At 45.7% G+C, this 21326-nt stretch overlaps 1 protein-coding gene across 1 annotated transcript in view; it reads right to left on the reverse strand.

The window, feature by feature from the left end:
* CFAP61 (cilia and flagella associated protein 61) overlaps nt 1-21326 on the reverse strand; it is a 68123-nt gene that overhangs the window by 25172 nt on the left and 21625 nt on the right. The window contains exons 11-14 of the mRNA XM_079298264.1: nt 15357-15484; nt 8160-8258; nt 5181-5349; nt 3366-3522 (exon numbers count right to left, since the gene is read on the reverse strand). Of these exons, the coding sequence (XP_079154390.1) occupies nt 3366-3522; nt 5181-5349; nt 8160-8258; nt 15357-15484 (553 nt within the window). The remainder of the gene's footprint in view (nt 1-3365; nt 3523-5180; nt 5350-8159; nt 8259-15356; nt 15485-21326) is intronic.

Genomic DNA, 21326 nt, shown 5'->3' on the forward strand with positions numbered 1-21326 from the left:
TCCTAAAGTCCCCTGGCCATAGGAGAGGCAGAGCTGGGAGGCAGCAGAGCAGCTGTGTGTTCTCTCTCAGGATGGTTTCACATAGAACACACCAACAACCCTCTGAGCACCACCTAAACGTGCTCCTCTCTCCCCATTCCCTCTGCTCCCTGCCTGAACAGGAAGCATTGCCTGCTCTGGGATCACCAAGCCTCTGAGCAGCCCAGCAAGGCAGCAGCTCTCAGGGAACTCCTCTCCAGGGGCTAAGGAGCCCCAGCCAGGGCAGAGCCCAGCGTGCCCTCAGCTCTCTGTGCACCTCACTCCCTGCAGCCATGCCACACATCAGCTCCTGTGCTTCACATCTGACCTCTGAGCACAAGGATTCCCAGTGCTCATGTTCCTCACCTGGCCAGTGCTGCCACCAGCTCACACGTGCATCTCAACACTGCCATTTCCATCTCACAAGCTGCACCATCCCCTGTTCCCTGACCTGTATTATTTCAGGGGCTAAACTCATCTCACTGCACCAGGTTTTACTGCATGAGATGCAGAGCAGCACTAAACTGAGCATGCCACAGCCCCCCAGCTCCCAACAATATTAATGATAAAAATGTTAACAGATGTTCTACTATTCCCCTTTGACTACATGGTTATTTTATTCATCCCTATCAGTTGGGCTACTTGTGGCTGCCAAAGAAACATCTCTCTTCGTAGCTGCCAGAGAAAAGACCTGCCCCATGAGTACACTGCACATCAATGACAGGAAACATGCTTTTACTGTTCACAGCAATCTCCCCAGGGACAGAACCATGTTACCTGCAAATGCATGGGTTTGAAAACATAAGAAGAAAGGTTTACCACTTCCACAAATATCATATAGAATACAGAAATGCTCCAGTGTGTCCATCACTGATTGTGCCTGCCAGGACACCTGTGCACAGCTGCACTGGCCTCAGCAGAGTGCCAAGAGAGAAGACAGATGTAAGCCTGGCTGTTTTCCCTGCTGCAGCAGGGTGCAATGCAAGAGGCATTGCAACCTCCTGGCAAAGAGCAGCTTTGCTACACTCATTTTTATTGCAGGCCAGGCCCTGGTGTGCTGACAGCCTCATGCTACACTCACACAATTTCAGCTGCAGGGAGACAAACATGAGGGTGAAGAGGATGCTGAGGCTGGAGAAGGAGGATGAGGAGTGTTCCCTGAGGCACAGCCCAGCAAAGCTCCATTCTGGCTGCAGGGCAAGCAGAGAGCAGCTCAGCTCCTGCATTAGACACTGGCATTTGGGGATGGACAAGATCAGATCACAGCCCTACATTTCTCAAGGAAAATTAAAATTCTGTTTTATATGGTAATATTAAATACAACTGCATTAGATCAGGGAAAGCAATGCTCCTTTATTGACCTCTTGTAAATCAACAATTTACTGCTTCTGCTTATTACAGTATTAGTGGCTTTTTAGATGACAGTGCTACTAGTCTAGGAACTGCAGATATTCATTATGGACTGAAATTATGTCCACTGAACGGAGAGCAGTTCCTCAGGATGCTTTTATTATTTAACTACATGAAAATGTATGTATCTGTGAGTAAACATAATAACCTTCTGCAGAAAAAACAGCCATAAATAAAGATCATTACAGCAGTTTTATCGTTTATTACCTGAATGTCAGCGTCCTGCTGCACAGCAGACTCATTAATTTTCCACAAGTAGAAGCACAAGATTTCAGTGACCCTAATGTGACCTGAATCTTTGCAGTTTGCAAAAGCTGAAGGAGAAACCCAATATGAGCTAAAGCATTGGTGGCTCCAGTCGGTGATTCACACACTAGAATTTTAATGCAAAACTATTCCTACAAACAGGCTTTTAATAGGGCAGTAAACTATGCTTAGGTGAAGAGAAAAAAATAATTGCTCCATTTTGGGCCATTAAAGCAGTTTTGTTCCTTACTTGACTTCCATCCTACTTTTATTTTCATGGAAAGTGCAGAGCTAATAGGAGATGAATTTCAATTAGTCCCAATTACAGCTGTAACAGTTGCATGCATTAGGTGGCTGGGTTTCATCAGTGAGGCCACAGTGGCAGCCATGGGCCAGTGCTTGCCCTGCTGCAGCCCTCAGCCCTCCCAGAGCCCTGGCACAGCTGCCAAGAATGATGTTTGCAACAAACAGCTGGAGAGGTGAGCAAGCAGAGAGATCAGTGGAGGGAGTTCTCTCCAGCTGGGCACTGCACACTGCAGTGGGGAGCTGGTGGGAAGAGCAAGGACAGGGAACACAAGCCAGAGCAGGGGAAGGGAGGGTGTCACACCTGCCTGCAGAGCAGCCTCAGGGTGAATTAACTGTGTGCACAGAGCCAGCCCAGCACTGAGAGATGCAGTCCCATGAAGGACTGGAGGCAGCAGACAGGCAAAGCTAACCCCTCACCTGCCTGTGCAACACCCCAAACCAGCTTTACACCAGGGGAGGCTGTGGGCAGGGCTGGCACAGCTGGAACAGGAGGCCAGCAGCTGCCTGAGAACCACTGCCATGTTTATGATGTGCTGCTCACTGCAAGGCCTGCTGAGCATAAAGGAATTTCCAATGCTTTTAGAGCTTCCCTAAAGGACTGCCAAGCAGGTGTGAACCTTGCACCACACCAAATCACTGCCAGTTCTCATCACACTCCACAAACAAGGCAGGTAAAACACGTCTTCAGTCAAGTCCTGCTCCTGCACTCTGCCAGCAGGGATTCCCCACAGCAGCTTTCCTGCTCTGAACTGTCCTGACTCTGAGCCAGCAGCAACTGACATTTCATGAACCCATTGACCCTTTGGTCTGCTTCTCTAGTTCCAAGCTCACTCAGAAACCTGGATGGTCCCAGGTATTTTCCACAGCACACACACAGTGGGTGAACCAGTGCATGGATGAACAGAGCCCACATGACAAGGCTGAGGAAATACAGAGAGGGTGCACATTGGGATAAACATTGGATTTTAAGGGTTAAAAAGTACCAGCAACTTGCAGTTCTATGTGAAAATCTAAGTAAATACAATGCTGACAGACACTTCCTAATTTAGACTTATTTTCTTTATGTTATGCCACAAATCTAGTAGAAAACCACATCCACTAACTAAATCATTATTTCATTGGCTAATCAACAACTCTGGACAGATTTGCATTTGGGACTTACTTGGTTTTATACAATAACTGCAGATAATGAATCTATCTCAAACCTTCATTTCCCAGCTAAATATGCTGGATATCAAAATTAACAAAAAACCATGAATTAATCTGGGAAACAAAGCCTAGCAGATGAAAGACTTGCTTAGGATTCAGGAGGCACCAATTACAGCAGGGAATAAAGGAAACAATAAACCTGGGAGACATTTCTGAGTGTGCTGGCCAAGCCTCACCTGTGGAGCTGTGCAGGTTCTCCTCCAGCCAGCGTGCAGCCTCCAAGCAGTCCTGAGCATCGTTGGGAGTGAAGAGGTTGGCAGGGACTGTCCCCATGTACCTCTGTGGCCACTGCCTGGGGACTTGGCTCCCCTCTGCTTCCACGGGAGCCAGGGCCTGGGAAGAGTGGGAGATGCACAATGGCTCAGAGCTTGGAGGTGTCAGTGTCACTCTCACCTTGGCCAAACAAGGGCTGCTGCTCACCCTTGGCCACACTCAGAGCAGGGAGCACAGATCCCACTGAGCTGGGTGTAAATGTGTGTGCAGGTGCTCCCTGCTCCCACTCCAGACAGGGCTGCCAGCCCAGGAGCAGGCACAGGGCAAGCACCAGGGGCTGCACTGCAAACAGAAATGTCCCAGCACACAGCAGGGCATCTCAGCAGCTCTGAGCAGCAGATCACTCTAACAGCCCTTGCAAAGTGCTTGTGAAGCCAGACTGCCTCTGCTATTTGTCAGCAAAAATCAATCTTCTACAGTGACAGATTTTATCCCAGAGAAAGGGATCAAAACCTGCCTGATGGCTCAAATGTGAGGATTCAGTAACACGTTCCCTGTGTAATGCTGGTTTGCAACAACAAGCTCAGTGTGAGCTGCACAAAACACAGAGGGAATCTTGTCTCTGACTTCCTCAGCACCACTGAGCCACATCCTGAACCCTGATCTCAGCCAGATAACTGAAATGCTGCTAGGTCATATGAAACCAAGAGATCTTACTCGACAAGTAAACCTCTAAATCATAACATACAGTGTTTTACTAAGCATTAATTTGACTGCTTACCAAATGAGGAACAACTTATAAGAAGGGTGGACTAGAGTTCTGTGTAATAAACCAGAAGCCACTAATTTCTTCTTAATTTTGTACAGCTTGAAGGTGAGAATAGATGATGATAGGATTTCTTCTCAAAGGCAGACATAACCTGCCTTTTCCCTTGCTATCTTTGCCTTTCTCCCCCACTGCAGTTACTTGCTATAAATTATTTTGCAAGTCAGAGTTAGCTCCAAACACCTTTTGCTAGAACACTTTTCCAGCCACACTTCAGCTTCTGTTTCATCCCTGCAGCCCATGGGCTGCTGTTTAAGCATGCTCTGCTCTGAGAGGGGATCCCAGAGAGCAGAGCCTGCTGCACACAGGCAGCCAGACACCACTGTGGGCTGTGGTACAGCACTGCAAGGCTGCAGGCATTGCTCACACCCATCTCCTGATTTTCAAGGCAAAATGCTTTGCTCACAGCTCCTACCCCAAACCACCCAGGTAAGGCAAAGCCCTGCAGCAAAGGGGGTGGACCAAGCTGCCCATTTGGTTACTGGCCATGGGGATACAGGAGCCAGAACAGAAGCCAGGAGTGTGAGTGGAAGCTGAGCCTGTGGGGCTGGAGCTCAGCTTGGTCCCACACCTTACCTGCAGCTAAGGGTCTGCTTCAATCTCACTGCAAACTCAGCTGTGAGCTACAACACCAAGCAGCACCACGGACGTGCCCAGGCATGGTCATCACACCAGATGAGTAATTAATTTGATAAGCAACTCTCTCCATATCAAAAACTAGGTCAAATGGTGTTAGACCAGCTGGAGCTAAGTCTCCTGTGGCTGGGACCACATGTCAGCTGAGCCAGCTCCTTAGCAGGTGAATGGTTCTGGTGACAAAAACACGGCCAGCTCTGCCCTGCCCGAGTCAGCTCCTCCCTGCAGCCTGGCAGCAGCACCCACAGAGCCCAGGCTGAGGCTGCTGAGCCTGCAGGAAGGCTGGAGCACCGTGCTGGCTCCCTGCCCAGCTCACCTGGTAGCTCTGCCCCGTGCACAGCAGCAGGTGGTCGTAGGGCACCTCCCTGTCCCCGGAAAGGAGGAGGCGCCTGGTGCGGCGCTCTATGGCTGTCACCTTCCCCACCACCACGGTAACCCAGGAGCAGAGGCACATCTGGGCATCCTCCTCATCAGCAAAGCTGTGCCTGCCAGGAAACAATACCTGCAAGTGGCATTTTGGCAGCTGGCATCAGTGAGACATCTGCTGAGCAAAGCCCAGGACCCCGGCTGGGAGTTTGCTGCACTCCATGGTAAAAGATGAGTAAAAATGGTAAAAGATTTGCTTTAGGAAATACTCAGTCACAAACTGACAACTTTCTGCTAAAGCCAAACAAACCCTTCCAGGACTGGGCCACACAATCATGTAATTTAAGAACAAAGTCAGAGATCTGTGCTTTACTCTGCTTTTCTTTTGCAGGCTGATGTGATGTAGAAGCTTTTGAAACTGCAAAGAAAATAATCCAACGGTCCCATTCTTTCTCCAAGACAAGACTCCCTTATTCAGCTGTTCCCCAACTTTCCTTCCTTTGCTGTTCAGCCTCACCAGTCATAGCTGAGACACAAACACAGGAAATGTACTTTACAATTTTAACAGCCATATTCTAAAAAGTTTAAAAATCAACAGAAAGCTAGGGAAAGGTTTGTCAGGGCTAGAAATAAAAGGCAGAGATCTCAAGTCTCCCACTGGTGACCCTTTTCCAAAAGAACTTGCAAGTTCTTTTTGCAAGAATGGCAAATACCAAAAGCACACTAAACTGCTCCTGAGCTGTGCACAGAGCACACACCACAGGCAGCTCTGACAGGCTGAATTCCACATCAGCACCCTGAAATCACCTGTTGGCTCTGACAGTCTCAGACAAGGTTTGATTTCTCCTGTTTTAGGGGTGTTCCAGCCTGCTCCAACAAAAAGCATCAGATATCCCTGGGAGTGAGAGAAACATCAAAGATCTGCAAGCTGCTATTTTAAAAAGCCAATTTTAAAGCAAAACCTAAAGGGAACAAAACCTCTTTTATTGCCTCAGTAATGAAAATTACATTTTAGTGTGCCCCCACCAAGTAGGACACTTACTTATTACTGCATTTGTACCACCCCCTGCTTAATAACAGTCTTCTGCAAACACAGAGATTCCTGAAGATAAAATATTTCCACACAGATGTACAATACACACATCACTATAAAATGTGAGGAGAACCAGAGAGAGAACATTCCCAGCCAGGTCCATCCTGAGCCCTGAACAATGGCCCACCATGGAAATGCACAGGAGGCTGAGAGCAATAAACCCACAGCAGCTACTGAAAAAGAATGCAACAGGTTTAAAACAAACAAAAAAAAAATGAATGGCTGGTGTCACAAGGGTTAGTGAGACCAGAGCAGCCCAGCAGGAAGAAACAGTCAATAATCTACATGAAAGAAGCTGAGTCTCACCCAGAATGGCCAGTACAGCTCAAATCACCACAGAAAACACGTTTCACCTGCTAAACTCAGCTCATGGCCACTTAGAGTCCCAAAAACTTGGCTCTCTATGTACACTTAGTGATGAGAAATATTCCACTTTCTCCCAGGAGCCTCCAAGTGCTGAAACAGAAGCATTGGATGCTTTGCTGTGGCACCAGCAGCTGCAGCAGAGTGTGGGAGCAGCACTGAGAGCTGCTGCTTTGCCATTAATACCAGGACACACATCCCAACACAGAGTCCTGGTTTAAACTCCCAAACTGGCATTCAGGGTGCCACAGGGACAAATACAGTTGATTTCACAGCCTGGGAAATTTTAGGATTGAATTGTGAGTCTTTCTGTGCAGATGCTCTGTGCCCTCTGTACTCACAGATACCAGAGGGAAATAAATAAGGGGAGAAAAGCACTGACAATTCTGAACTGTAATAATGCAGAATTCTATAAATAAAATGAACATTAAGGACAGAAGAAGGTTTTCAAAAGCACCTCTATAATTGAGGAGCACAGCTCCCAGGAGACTGACACTCCAAAATCACAGGGATGCTTTCAGAAATCACACCCTGCAGAGTTCAATTTTCACTCTTAATCTACTTTCAGATTTTAACAGCTCAATCTGGTGAGGTGGCTCTGAACTGCAACTTTCTGTCAGGAAGGATGCTTTGTCAGTACAACCCTTTTCTGCAGTGAACTCAGGAAAGAGACTGCATGCATTTATGTGAGAATATAATTCCTCCATTTGCTAGATTTGCACTTGAGCACACCCCTTTCTACAGTACAAAATGTAATACAGGTGGCTACTTGTACAAAATTCTTTGTTGGGGCAAATTTCCAAATGAGATCAGATGGTTTTAAACAGGTCCCACTACACTATTTTCACATCTTTGGAGAGATCTCATTTGTAAGGGTCAGCAAGGAGATGTGAAGCTGTTTTGTCATTTAAAGGGTCAGCCCTTTAGTGCACTGCAGCTCACTGAGGAAAAAGATTTGATAAAGTACAATGTGAAGGCTCCAAAGAGTCACATGCCAAATCTGAATAACTTGGTATAAGTTCATTCCCCAGCTATTCAGAATAATTGACCCATTTTAATTCTATGCTTCTCAACATTTAAAATAATCATGTTCAGGTCCACAGTGATGCATCCCATCCCAGCCCCTGCCACATTACCAGTGTCAACTCCTGCACATTCTTTGCTTCTGCATTATTTAGGCTAAAAACCAAACTGGATTTTCAAAGCAAGGAGATGCCTTGTGGCATTTGTCTTCAAGCTGGAAATGGAAGCAAAGCCTGGGAAGGCAGAGCCCAGTGTGCAGGTCTGGCAGGGGATTGCTGCTGGGGCACTATTTCCCTGCTCAGAATTCTATCCAAACCTCTTGCTGAGCACATACTGGAGCATTTTGGGGCTCTCTACAGATGTATCTAAAATTCAGGACAAGTTCACAAGAATTACAAAGTGTTACGTTTTCTGCAGGAGCTATGCAAGTGTTTAGACACGAAATCAAACCTGTTAATTAAAAATCTTCTATACTTGGAGCTCTGTGGGTCTTTTCCTGGAAGTCCATGAGTGGAAATCAAGGTCAGGTTGTTGAACTTCAGACCTGGCCTGTGGGAAGAAAAACAAAGAGCCACAGTTGAAAGAAATGTGGAGGGCAGGTCAAAGGAACAGCACAGCTCAGAATTCCATGTTCAGGAGGAGACAGAGAGCAATTCCTTCACACAGGGACAGTTTTCACTCTGCTCAGCCACAGGTGTCTCTGGGCACAAAGAGAAGAACAATTTCCACCACAGTTTCAGCAATGCTGGGGTAAGGAGGGGGACAAGACTGACAGTATGTTGAACTAAATGTGATCTGACATTTGAAAACAAATAAATATTATGAGTGATTAAGCCTTCTAATCTTTGAGGCTTTCTGTAAGTTAAGGATGGACTGATGCAAATGGTACAAAGGAATCAGAATGTTTTTTATCAACCAATGTTAATTTGTTATTCATACATTTAAAAAATATATTCAAACAAAGTTAAAGGTCACACTTAAACCAAGGAATTTCAAGGTTATGGCTGCCCCTCTCAAAATGCATATTAATAGTTTAATTCTGGATTATGGATTATCTGTGGTAAATCTCCATGCATACTCAGCCCAAGCACAAAGTAATAAATAACCTTAATGTAGCAGAGTGCATATATTTATACAGATTACGGGCCTGATTCTCATTTAAATTAAGGTCACTCTGCAGAGGTGGATGTAAATAGAATTTGCTTTTCATTTATGGCCACCTTATGCTGCCTGAGTGCTAGAAAATGGTCTTGATGTAAATGAGGGTGAGCCTGGTGCAGGCAGGGTGGAAGGAGCTGCCATCTGCACACTCGGGGGTGCCAGCAGCAACTGCAGCAGCTTCAGACTGACACAGCCCAAGGGCAGGAGCTGGGCTGAGGCCATCCATCCCATAAACACCCTAAACACCCTGATTCTGATCAGGGCAGGACTGACCTGGGTGCTGCTGACAGACACAACAGTGCCCAGCACAACCCATGGCAAAGGGGTGGAAAAGCCTCCAAGTTTAGAGCCTGAAGCAGAGCAACGTCAAACAAGTGCACCTGCATTTCAGGAGCAAATAATTCCAGCAGGGATTCACGTTGCTGTGGATACAGAGGGAAGAGCAGCTCAAAGGCACTGGCAGAGCAGGGAGGGATTAGAGTATCTAGGGAAATAAGTAAAAGGTGTTGGGTTTCAGTGCACTGCTCGGGAGGACAGCTAAAAAAAAATAAATCTGAACACCCTTGTCCTCAAAATAAACAGGGTTACCAATTTACTGAGCACAACCAAAAGGGCACACAGAAAAGTTTTAGCACAGTTTTTACACATATCCTGGGGTTTGTGAATCTGTTATTCTTTGCTCATTTTGCTGGGTTTTTTTGCCTGATATCTTGCTACCTTTCCCCCCCTTCTGTGTGTGGCATAATGATGGAAGCTTAGACAGTGGAAGCTGCCTGAACAAATAATTTAATTAATTGCTTTCATTAAACCCCTCATTATCACAACAAGTCAAATCAGTTCTGCTGCAAAAAATAAAGTGCAGCAAAGTAGTCTCCATGAGCCTGGGCTTTTCAATCCATTTAAAATCCTTCATTCTTAAAGATTATTTTCCTAGTCAATAAAAACTAAAAGGAGTAACAGAAGATAATGCTTTATCTGCCTCCTAAAATTAGTAACTATGTGAACTGTTCTCCTGCATATGTAATGTTTAAACAATAATATGTGAATTTATAGCCTCTCCAAAAGTAAAGTCTTAATGGCACTGGATCCTCAGCTTCACTGCAGCAAAGCCATTATAAAAATGGCATCTCAAGATCATTCTGAAAATAATAAAAATAAAAAAAAAAAATCTGACTTCAGGACTAAACACTGAAAAGTAAGATGAGATAGAGTCTTGCATGAACAAAACTTTGAAATGAGGAGGATCTCTGTCCTGAAAGCAAACAGGAACAGTCAGATTTTTGCAGGGAGGAAGGAGCCCAGGAGCAGAGATGGTGATCCAGGAGTCTCAGCAGGTGTCCAGGTGTCACTCTGCTGCAGATGGGGACAGTTCTCCTTTGCCCTGCAAAGCCAACAATTCATCCAAAGCAGGACTTTTTTTAAGGGGACATTTCAAGAACACAGCAATCAGGAGAAGGTATCCTAACAGATCTCACAGCCACCAAAACCAGCTTTTCTCCAGAACCTGCTGAGGGCATCAATTACAGCCCCAGAGCAAGATTCCAGATTCCCTGCTGGCCAGCAGATGTGCACCCCCAGTTACCCCTCCCCAAAGATTGTAACAAAGATTGGCCAGCTCTCCCTTGGATCAAACAAAGGGAAAAGGGGCAGGAGTGGGAAGGAATTTGCTCAACTAAAGAAGGATATCAGCACAGTGTTTGCTGGGACACTTGGCAATGGGTCAGGGAGGGGCTTCCCACACAGCCTGGCCCATGACTACTTTTCCCCTCAGCAAAATATTTCATCATTAAAACAACAAGGTCCCTTTAAAAACTTCTATTTTGATGAATCTGTGCTTTGTAATTTTTTTTCACAGAAACTTCCTGCCAGGTTCATTGGTAGTTTTATCAGATGCTGTCATCCTAAGAACAACCCCTAAGTGCAGCCATGAAAACCACAGTGTCACCATTTTTGACATCTTAGCAAGAATCCATTCAAGAGCTAAAGAACATTTCCTTCCCCTTTGATAACACCCTCCAAGGATTTGGGAGTGCTTCACTCACTCCAAACTTTGAACTTGAGGTTCAGTACTTAGTAACAAATTACATCAGTGAGTTATCAGCATTATTCTCATATGCAATCCAAACAACTCTATCCCAGCCCACCCCAGGGCAATCCTGCCTCAGAAGCTGTTTCTCCAGTTAAATTGGGATTCTCCTGCCAGGTTACATGAACCACTCCTCTCACTCTTCCCCCTTCAAGTGCTTAGTCCCAGGTTTCCTTCTCTGCAGTTATTTTCTTGCGGTTATATTGCTTGTCTCATCCTCTGTGCCGATCCTTTTATAGACAATAAAATTAAACACACCTGTTGCCTTCTAATTCCTTTACCAATTCCTATTATTTCAGGTGGTTTTACATCAGTCCACAATCTTGATTTCTCAATGAACATCACCAAACGTGTCTTTTTCCAGTTTCTTCTTTTGAACTGCCATCCACCTTATAATTCATTATTTTGAAACACCTCAGCCCCCTCCTGTGGCTTCCCTGCTTTTGTCCCTTCCAGTCACCTCACTTCCCAGCAACTGGTTTTGCTTACAAAAACTAGAACACCCACTCTGGATCTGCAGCATGTTCACAATCTAGGTTACTAAAATCAACATGGGAAGTCCCTACAGTATGTATTCAAATATAAATAGTAACAAGAGAAAATCTACAAATACTTACAAATTTCAAGTGTGAAAGAACAGTTTGGGCTCAGAGAAGTGTTTGCATATGTTCAAAGGGCAAGTACTTCAAGTTGCAATAATCTTATTTAAAGCTGCAGACAGCCTCAAAGCAAGGCTGCAGCTATAAAATATTGATGGTAATTAAAATACTGAGTCTCATTCTCTGGCAGAGGCTGTGGGGAGGCTGTGCTGACCCACACTCTCCCCTGCCTGTGCCTGGCATCAGTCACTGCTGTCCTGATGTGCCTGTGTGACATTGCCAGCTCTGACCCATCACATTTATCTCTGTCACAGCCTCAGCTCTGCTCACCAGAGCCATGGCAGGCCACAAAGGCTGGGGACAAACAGGACACAACAATGGCCATCACTAACCCATTCTGTGATCAGCTAGTAAGCACTAACTATTTAATTAGTCAACTAATTAGTGACAGGCAACATGGAAGGCTTCAGATGTTCCCAGACAAATGCAAAGATAAAAAGCCTAATTAACCAGCAAGCATTATGCTAACTACAGCCAAACAGGCCAGATGTGCAGGATATTGTGTGCCCTGTGCTGCCAGATAAGGGCTCAGAGCATCCCTGTTCATCCATGGAGCTGATCCTGGGCACCCTGAGCTGCCAGGGGCTCACAGGATCCCTGTTCATCCATGGAGCTGATCCTGGCTATCCCAGCTCTCAGTGGCTCACACCATCCTGCCATGAACAATGCTGGTTTACTGTACTGGATCAAACTCTACTCAGAAAAAGAACTCAGGGTTTCCACAAAAATGTACTTTAATCAATCTGGTTCTTAAATGCAACAATTATTTTAATGTAGGGAGGAGGAAATAGATTTCATAACCATTTCACATTAAAATACTGTGATTTTAGGCACCATTCATTTATGACTATCTCATGTGCACATTACATACATTCCAATATCCTCAGAGAATAAGTCTTTGCTTACATCAGGGTTTGGATTAAGGAAGTTTTCAAAACCAGGGATTAAAGCCACTTTTCCCTGTAATCAAAAGCAATAGTGATTTCAGAGCTGCATGTAATGAGCTGGTAAAAGCCAGTGGGTTCCCTGCACTGGGACCAGTGACAAGACACACCATCCTTAATCCAAACTTCCATCCTGCTGCAGGAACCAGCCCCAGCACTGAGAGGAAATATTGGGGATTGCAACCCTGAGATGTTCTGCTCTGACCTGCTCCCACACCCATCGCTTTGAAACCACCAAAGGAATGCAGAGAAAACACCCCAAACCAAGCAAGTAACAAAAATGTATTTCTTCAGTCTCACAGAAGTTGGAAACACTTGCAAGATGGAGTTCTAATCATTGCCACGTCGGTAAGTGAATTACATTTGTGTGTTTCTATGGTGACTGGAAATGTAAAATAATTAAGTATGAAGAATAATGATGAGAAAACGACTTCCTCTTTTTAAGGATTAGGGCTCACAAATTGATTCAATCCAGCTATTTTTAGTGCATGTAACCTTTGCAGGGAATATTAGAAAATTATGAGTAAATTAAAGTAAATTGTTTTAAAAGGCCTTCACATTGATCAGGAGGCTATTTGCTGCTGATGTGAAAATTAAAAACTAATCTTTCCCAAATTTATACCTCTATTAATATAAATTCTGTGCAAGTGCTCTAAGTGCTGCCTGCTGGCTCTGTGGGGCTGGGTGCCAAGAGAAGCTCAGTGAGGACAAGGGAACAGCTGCACAGGCTGCTCACAGCTGGCACAGCTGGAGCACAAACACCCTGAGGAACAGCTGCACAGGCTGCTCACAGCTGGCACAGCTGGAGCACAAACACAGAACAGCTGCACAGGCTGCTCACAGCTGGCACAGCTGGAGCACAAACACCCTGAGGAACAGCTGCACAGGCTGCTCACAGCTGGCACAGCTGGAGCACAAACACAGAGAACAGCCGCACAGGCTGCTCACAGCTGGCACAGCTGTAGCACAAACACAGAGAACAGCTGCACAGGCTGCTCACAGCTGGAGCACTAACACAGAGAACACCTGCACAGGCTGCTCACAGCTGGCACAGCTGGAGCACTAACACAGAGAACAAACACCTGAACAGGCTGCTCACAGCTGGCACAGCTGGAACACAAACACCCTGAGGAACAGCTGCACAGGCTGCTCACAGCTGGCACAGCTGGAACACAAACACCCTGAGGAACACCTGCACAGGCTGCTCACAGCTGGCACAGCTGGAACACTAACACAGGGAACAGCTGCACAGGCTGCTCACAGCTGGCACAGCTGGAGCACTAACACAGAGAACAAACACCTGAACAGGCTGCTCACAGCTGGCACAGCTGGAGCACAAACACCCTGAGGAACAGCTGCACAGGCTGCTCACAGCTGGCACAGCTGGAACACTAACACAGGGAACAGCTGCACAGGCTGCTCACAGCTGGCACAGCTGGAACACAAACACCCTGAGGAACAGCTGCACAGGCTGCTCACAGCTGGCACAGCTGGAACACAAACACCCTGAGGAACAGCTGCACAGGCTGCTCACAGCTGGCACAGCTGGAACACAAACACAGGGAACAGCTGCACAGGCTGCTCACAGCTGGCACAGCTGGAACACTAACACAGGGAACAGCTGCACAGGCTGCTCACAGCTGGCACAGCTGGAGCACAAACACCCTGAGGAACAGCTGCACAGGCTGCTCACAGCTGGCACAGCTGGAACACTAACACAGGGAACAGCTGCACAGGCTGCTCACAGCTGGCACAGCTGGAACACAAACACCCTGAGGAACAGCTGCACAGGCTGCTCACAGCTGGCACAGCTGGAACACAAACACCCTGAGGAACAGCTGCACAGGCTGCTCACAGCTGGCACAGCTGGAACACAAACACAGGGAACAGCTGCACAGGCTGCTCACAGCTGGCACAGCTGGAACACTAACACAGGGAACAGCTGCACAGGCTGCTCACAGCTGGCACAGCTGGAGCACAAACACCCTGAGGAACAGCTGCACAGGTTGCTCACAGCTGGCACAGCTGGAACACAAACACAGAGAACAAACACCTGAACAGGCTGCTCACAGCTGGCACAGCTGGAGCACAAACACACACTTTGGCTTCCCCACAGTGCTCTATAATGAAATGTCAGCAGAAAACAGCACAGGAGGAACAACAAGAAATGGGTTAGAAGCTCTAAAGAACAGATTTAACTGGATTTGGGTAGAACTGAAAGCCTAAAGGTGCTGAGTACAGGAAGTCAAGAAGCAGAAATTTTTTCTGCACTGCTCCAGCAATACAACATCTATAAAACACTTCAATTTATTCTTCTCTTGATGCATTTGTGATGTTATCAATGGTTGTAGAAATACAAACTCCTGGATTAACTGATAAAAGAAAAAAAGGTAGAATTTCCCATTCTCTGCCTCCCATAAAAGCACCAGACTCTCTCAGTTCTTGTGCACCTTGTAAGAATCATGCTCAGATTTTGAACTTTATACTCATTTCTTCAAGTCTTTCATGGCATTTCTAGTATGTGTGATTAAACTCTGCATCCTCCCAGTGTGACTCCCCACTGACTCCACCTCCCCCCACAGCACTGGGGTTTAAGAGCAATGACCAAAGTGACTTGAGGTGTTCTCAGTTCTCATTTTCAGCATGCCTTTCCCTTAATCCAGCACCCATCCCTCCATCCCCAGTGCCCAGACACTTCACAGCCAGAACACTGAGACAGACTCAAGGGATGCTCTGAATGCAACAAACAATCCCATTGATACAAAAGGGAGCAAAGCAAATAAAATTAAAAACTTACCAAAAAACCAGCGTTTCCAGAAAAGAGATTCCAACGTCAGATGCACCAACCACCACAATTCTAGTGTTGATACACACTTTTGGTGTCAGCACCAGCTTTCGATTTGTGTGGTTCAAAGAATATTTCTGCTGTATAAAAACATGTAAGACATAAAGAAGCATTTTAAAAATAGCTTTTTTTTTTTTTTTTTTTTTTTTTTTTTTTTTTTTTTTTTTTTTTTTGCTAGGAATCATTAAACTCTCAGTGATGCATTACCTTGCATTCACACCAAACTTCTGGCTCACTGACATGACCCAGCCTGTGCTATCACTTACTGCCATTCATCAAACTCCTCAGGAACTTAATTTACACATTGCTAAGGCCATTTTTATACCTATGTGTACCTATTTTTTTCCATGTGTCTCTAGGTCTCACTGCCTAATAGAGATTCTCAAAACAAATATGCACCTAAGAGATGAGATACTATTGCAGGTTTTTGGGGGGATTTTTTTTGTGGTTTTTTTACCTTGACTATATTTAACTTTCAGATTTCTGATGAAATACTTTCCATCTCATGGTACAGCACACTTGGCATTTTTCCTGCTGCTCTGGGTTGCCCACACTCCATTTCACAGAATGGGGGACTGCAGGTTCATAGCTGCACCAGGAAAGCCAATCCAAACTGGAGCCCCTTTTGGTATTTGTCAGACACTTCCCCTATAAATTCAGAAGGAAGCAATCTAAGGCTTCCAACAGGTTTTCCTCTGCTACAAATAGGAGCCAGCACTAATAAAATTAGGTCCTCTAAATTCCTGCTATGGAAGTACATTAGAAATACGTTCTCTCTATAGCAGCTGACAGAGTAAGTCAATAGATGCAGAGTAAGTAGTTTCTTTGAAAGCTGTGGTAATTACATGGGCTTCTCAATTAAGCACACAGCACACTGAGATCCCCAAGAGGTGTTTCATGCCATGTCTTTGCTCTGGTGGAGCTCCACAGCTGGGGTTTGAGCAGAGGCACAGCACACTGTGGAGCTCACTGCAGTGCTGCCAGTCCCTTCAGGAAGCATGAGGGATCAGCTCCCTGCCCCATGGCATCAGTGCACAGCAAATCATTCACAATGCAGCAAAATTAAATGGCACCTTTGGTCAGGCAACGATATTTTTTACTGCCAGATAAATGTTCCTTGAGCTGCAGTTCACAACAGTGCAATGATGACATCCAGTGGTGAGCCAGATTCATCTCAAGGACTGGACTGGGAAAATTCCAGAGATATCTCCAAAAGTATGGTCAGTGAAGAATGCCTGGGCAAGGACAGAACCACCTGCTGCAAAGGACACCAGCAAGAGCCTGCAGAGAACCTCCATCATCCCAAAAAAGACAGTGCTCTGAAATGATCCTTACACAAGGATCTGCCAGCAAAAAGGGGTTCAATGATAAATAAATCATACAGACTGCCTCTGTGACACCTGCACACTGACCAAGCCCGTGGTATTTCCCTGGAAGTGTGCACCTTTAGAGGAGATTTCAGGAAATGAGAAGAGCCAGTGCCAAGTGTTGCAGACATCCCCCACCAGTCCAAGCCAAACTGTGAGTGCATTTCTGATCTCTCAGCCAGTGGTTGTGCCCCAGCCCCAGGAGCTGCTGCCCTGCCAGTGCTGGCAGGTGTGCAGCTCTCCCAGCCCCACAATAAGGCAAGGAGGACATTGTGCCCTCACCCAGGTACTCACATCCCCAGGACTGGTAAAAACCATGCAAATAAACGATTGCAATGTCACTAATCAATGAAAACAGGCAGCAATGCCAGCAGCAAGCAGCACAAACCCAATGAGCCTGGAGGCAATGCTAAGCTCCAACACCTCCCACTGCTCTGCTGCTGCTTTGTTTTAATGCACTGCAGCAATTAAAGTGGGAATACAATTTCCCTGGGAAAAGTTGTGTCTAATTTATAAAATGGCTTCTGTATCAGTGACACAAAGGCAGCCTAGATGCAGAATATAACCTGTTTTGTTCCCCACACAATGGCCCCAGCACCAACAGCTGGCATGCTCCAAAATCACCTTTCCACAGCTAAGTGCACTAAAGGGCCCTGGGGAGTGAGGAATTAGGTGGATTGCTCCCATAACACTTATTTTAACAAAGTGTCAGGACAAATGGCTACCTGTGCCCCCCAGAGGGATAATCAGACATCATAATTGATAGGTCAATAGCAAACTAGAGCATTTCTTTTGTATCCAATCTATGAAATAAACTGGCAATCATTAACTAATGCGAGGTGAAAGGCATTAATTGCCACTGGTGGATGCATGCAAGGCACATGTAAGGCCAGAGAGGAGGGTTTTCTTTGGTTCCCCCATGGTTATTGGGGGTACTGGCAGCCCTGCAGCCCATGCTGCTCCTGCCTGGGGCAGAGGGAGGGCAGAGCAGGCAGGGGTGGCCCTTGGCATCAGCCCATGGGGCAATTCCTGCCCATGGAGAGGCAGTGCCATCCTCTGAGCCCCAAACCAGAGCCCCAGGCACTGAGCACACAGCCCCTGCTCTCACAGCACAGCCTGGCACAGCAGCTTTCATCCCTGGCATCCCATGCACACATCCTGCCACCCCACTGGACAAACAGCCATGAAATATTGATTGTGTTTCAGCAAACACATGCTTTTCTCTGCACTTTCCAACCACACACAGCTCCGTGTCCAGCTTTCTGCTTGCTCTGCACATGCCTTGGCAATGGATTCATGGCACTTCACATGATATGCTGGTGGTACAAACTCACATACAGGATATTTTGAGGCTCCTCTTAGTTCTGTTATTAAACATTGGAACCCTGGGTTGCTGTAGGTTTTCTACACACATTTATAATAATTGTTCTACAATAGGTCAGGGTTTATAGCAAACATTAGCTTCATTCCAACAACCAAAAGCATGGAAATTGAACAGCCAGAAATGTAAAAACAGAAGTTTGGAGTCAGTGTTTGAGCCCTGACAGTGGTGGGTGAGAGCTGCTCAGTCCTCCCTGGGACTCCTCAACAAGGGCTCCCTAAAGCTGCTGCAGAGGAGCCCCAGGATCTCAAGTGTGGTTGCAGAAGCCACCAGAGGCAGTGAGAGCAATTACCAGACCTGTTACAGAGGAGTGCTGAGCTCAGCCACAGCAGCAGGCAAACAACAAGGTGAGCAAACAGAGCTATTTTCATTGCAAGCTCCATTTGAACCACAAGTTAAAAAAAGAAACATCAATGTTTACCAAGGTGATAGGAACAAAACTGATTGGAAAATTCATGCTTTTCCAGCCTGCATTAGCAATTGTTTTCTAAATACTAGCTACATTCCAAAAAGCCTCATTAGAAATCTCTGCAAACATGTTTTCAAAAGCTGTTTCCAAGCATTCCCAGATTTATACCAACACCAGAAACAGAAGGAAATCAGAAAAAGAAACGATGAAGAGTGCAGCCCTGATTGCTCTGTCTTTGTCAAGGAGCCCTTCTTTGGGAACTGGCTGGGACAGATAACACCTGGGCTGCACAGAATATTTCCATCCACAGCTCCCCAGGGCCCTTGTGAATGAAGTCAGTGCTATTACACCTTTATTATGCCCGTGTGGGTGATGATCTTCAGCTCCTGGAAAAAGCCCCCTCCGTGTTCACACAATGATGTGCCAGTGCCTCCATGCAAACCCAGGGATTCCCTGCTCAACCCCAGCAGCAGCACAGGAGAGCAGAGCAGGGACACATCTATTCCATTTCCTGACAGAGCCACTGTTACCATGGTAAAAAGCTGCTCTTTTCCCTCTGAGCCCTGACATGTGGATCCCCAGCCCAGAGAGCTGACTCTTCTGTAAGGAGCTGATGATTCTCGCTGCTCTGCTCCAAACCCAAGGGGATGGGCTCAGAAAGGTGCCACTCCCACAGCTCAGTTCCCCCCTTTTCCTGGCAAGGAAGGAGGGCAAGGGACAGTGACAGGGGTCTGGGCACACTGAGTCAGCCTGCAGGGGCAGCTGCCCACACACACACAGACAGACACTCAGCAGTGAGCAGGGCTAGAGAATCATGTTTTAGAGAAAGTAGACATGGTTCTCCATTTTCTAATGGTAAACACTCCCTTTCAAGCTGGAACTACCAACCTAACAAACAGCTCAGGAAGAGCTTTAAGCCAAGTGTGACCTGTTTGCAAGCAGAAGTGCCTATTTCAGTTTACTGCAAATGTCATTAACACCTGTGCAGCACCACACCACGCTTTCAAAACAAAGATAGGTCATCTTATTTTCGTTTCACACATGCACAGAAGTGGTAAACATTGCTGGTAATGATGCCATCTGCTGCCTCCCACAACGGTGTGACACTCAGCCCTGCAAACACAATGTGCTGGCAGCAGTGCACACACCCCAGTGACATTTGCAGTGAGGAAATGTGTTCTCAGCCTCACTTCAGAAGGGCTGTTTGTGTGCCTGCTGCTGCAATAAACCAGCACCTGCAGCAGCCAGGGGGAGAACAATAAATAATGCATTTCCATCCATGCACATGCCACAAAAGCATTAAAAATGCATTACTCAAGCACATGAGCATCTTAAGCAACAGTTACTGCTTTAAAAATTAATACTACTCCCCTGGTTAACTGAGAACTACCCACAGCTACCCTTTGTTTGCAATCCCAACGTACACACACAAATTGCAGCACAAAGGAACCCTGGATACACGAGCCTTGAGATCCAGAATGAGGGAATTCTCCATCCATCCATCCATCCTCCCTGCTGCATTTCCCCTTTATCTCAGGAGAGGTCTAACAATGAAAATAAAGCCCAAACCCTGAAAAACCTCCCATATTTTAGCCACATTCAGTACATTCCAGTGCTTCAGCTGCACACAGATAAAAACTGAATTAAAATGAAAGTGCCAGAACCAGCCTGCAGTTGCTGCAGGAACTCTACCAAGGATTGCTCTGTGGAAGCCTCTGTCCCCTCTGTGCTTTAAAATTCCATTTTAAGTCCTTGTTTTTATTACCTTTGAATTATAACTGAGCTAAAATAAGTTCAGGCAGCTGGTAATGAACTGGCCTAAACACTAGAAACTGGAAGCCACAGAGAGTGAGGAAAGAAAGAAAAGCCCCAGGAGTTTGGAGGGGACACCAGAATCTAGGGATGAGTTTTACACAAACACTCATAGAAATCAGTTTCATTTCTGTTTTTTAAACAAGCTTCCCCCCAAGAGAAAGTCTGTCAAATTCAAAAATGTTTAGATTATTTTTTCTGGTGTTACCTGATAGCTAATTTCTCCTTTTCACAAAACATGGTAAATATTGACTCTTTTAAAGCCCTGCAATTTTATAATGGGCATAAAAAGAAAAGAGAATCACCCAGGGTGGCTCCTACATGACATGACTTGTGAATACAGGTAATTTGAGTTTGTAGTTGTGAACATACTGCAATGCAACAAGGCAAATCTGAAAGCAAGGATGCTTTTCCTGTCAGGTTTCTGTTTAAATTACCATTTAAATTATCATTTTAAACAGCTCTCAGGCCATTTACTCACAGCCTTTAGCACAAGCACCATCAATAAACACACAGAAATTCCTCCACACACTGGAAACTGGGGAGTTGGCAGAGCCTTGGCCTCCATTTTCCATTTGAACCTCACATGGAACTAAATTTATAAAACACTTCATGGACCTCTGCAACTATTCTGTCTTTTTATGAGCAGGAGCAGAAAAAACAATTCTAAACCGTGCAATAAAACCTGACAGCTTGAATGCAGCCATGAAATAAAAATATAATAAACCCAATAGCATGAATAATAGTAAAAGGGCAAAACCAAGGAAATAATTCAACAGATGTGTGACATTTTTGTTCTTCATTGTGGATCAGTTATTCTTGTTAATTATATCACCTATTCTTCCCTTACATTGATAATTACATGAAGCAGATGGAGAACAGAATGCTCCCAGATGGTGAGAAAGCAAACAAGTTTATAAATTGTTTATTTATGACAAAATAATTAAAAATTA

The sequence above is a fragment of the Erithacus rubecula genome (assembly GCF_903797595.1).
Source record: "Erithacus rubecula genome assembly, chromosome: 2".
NCBI lineage: Eukaryota > Metazoa > Chordata > Aves > Passeriformes > Muscicapidae > Erithacus > Erithacus rubecula.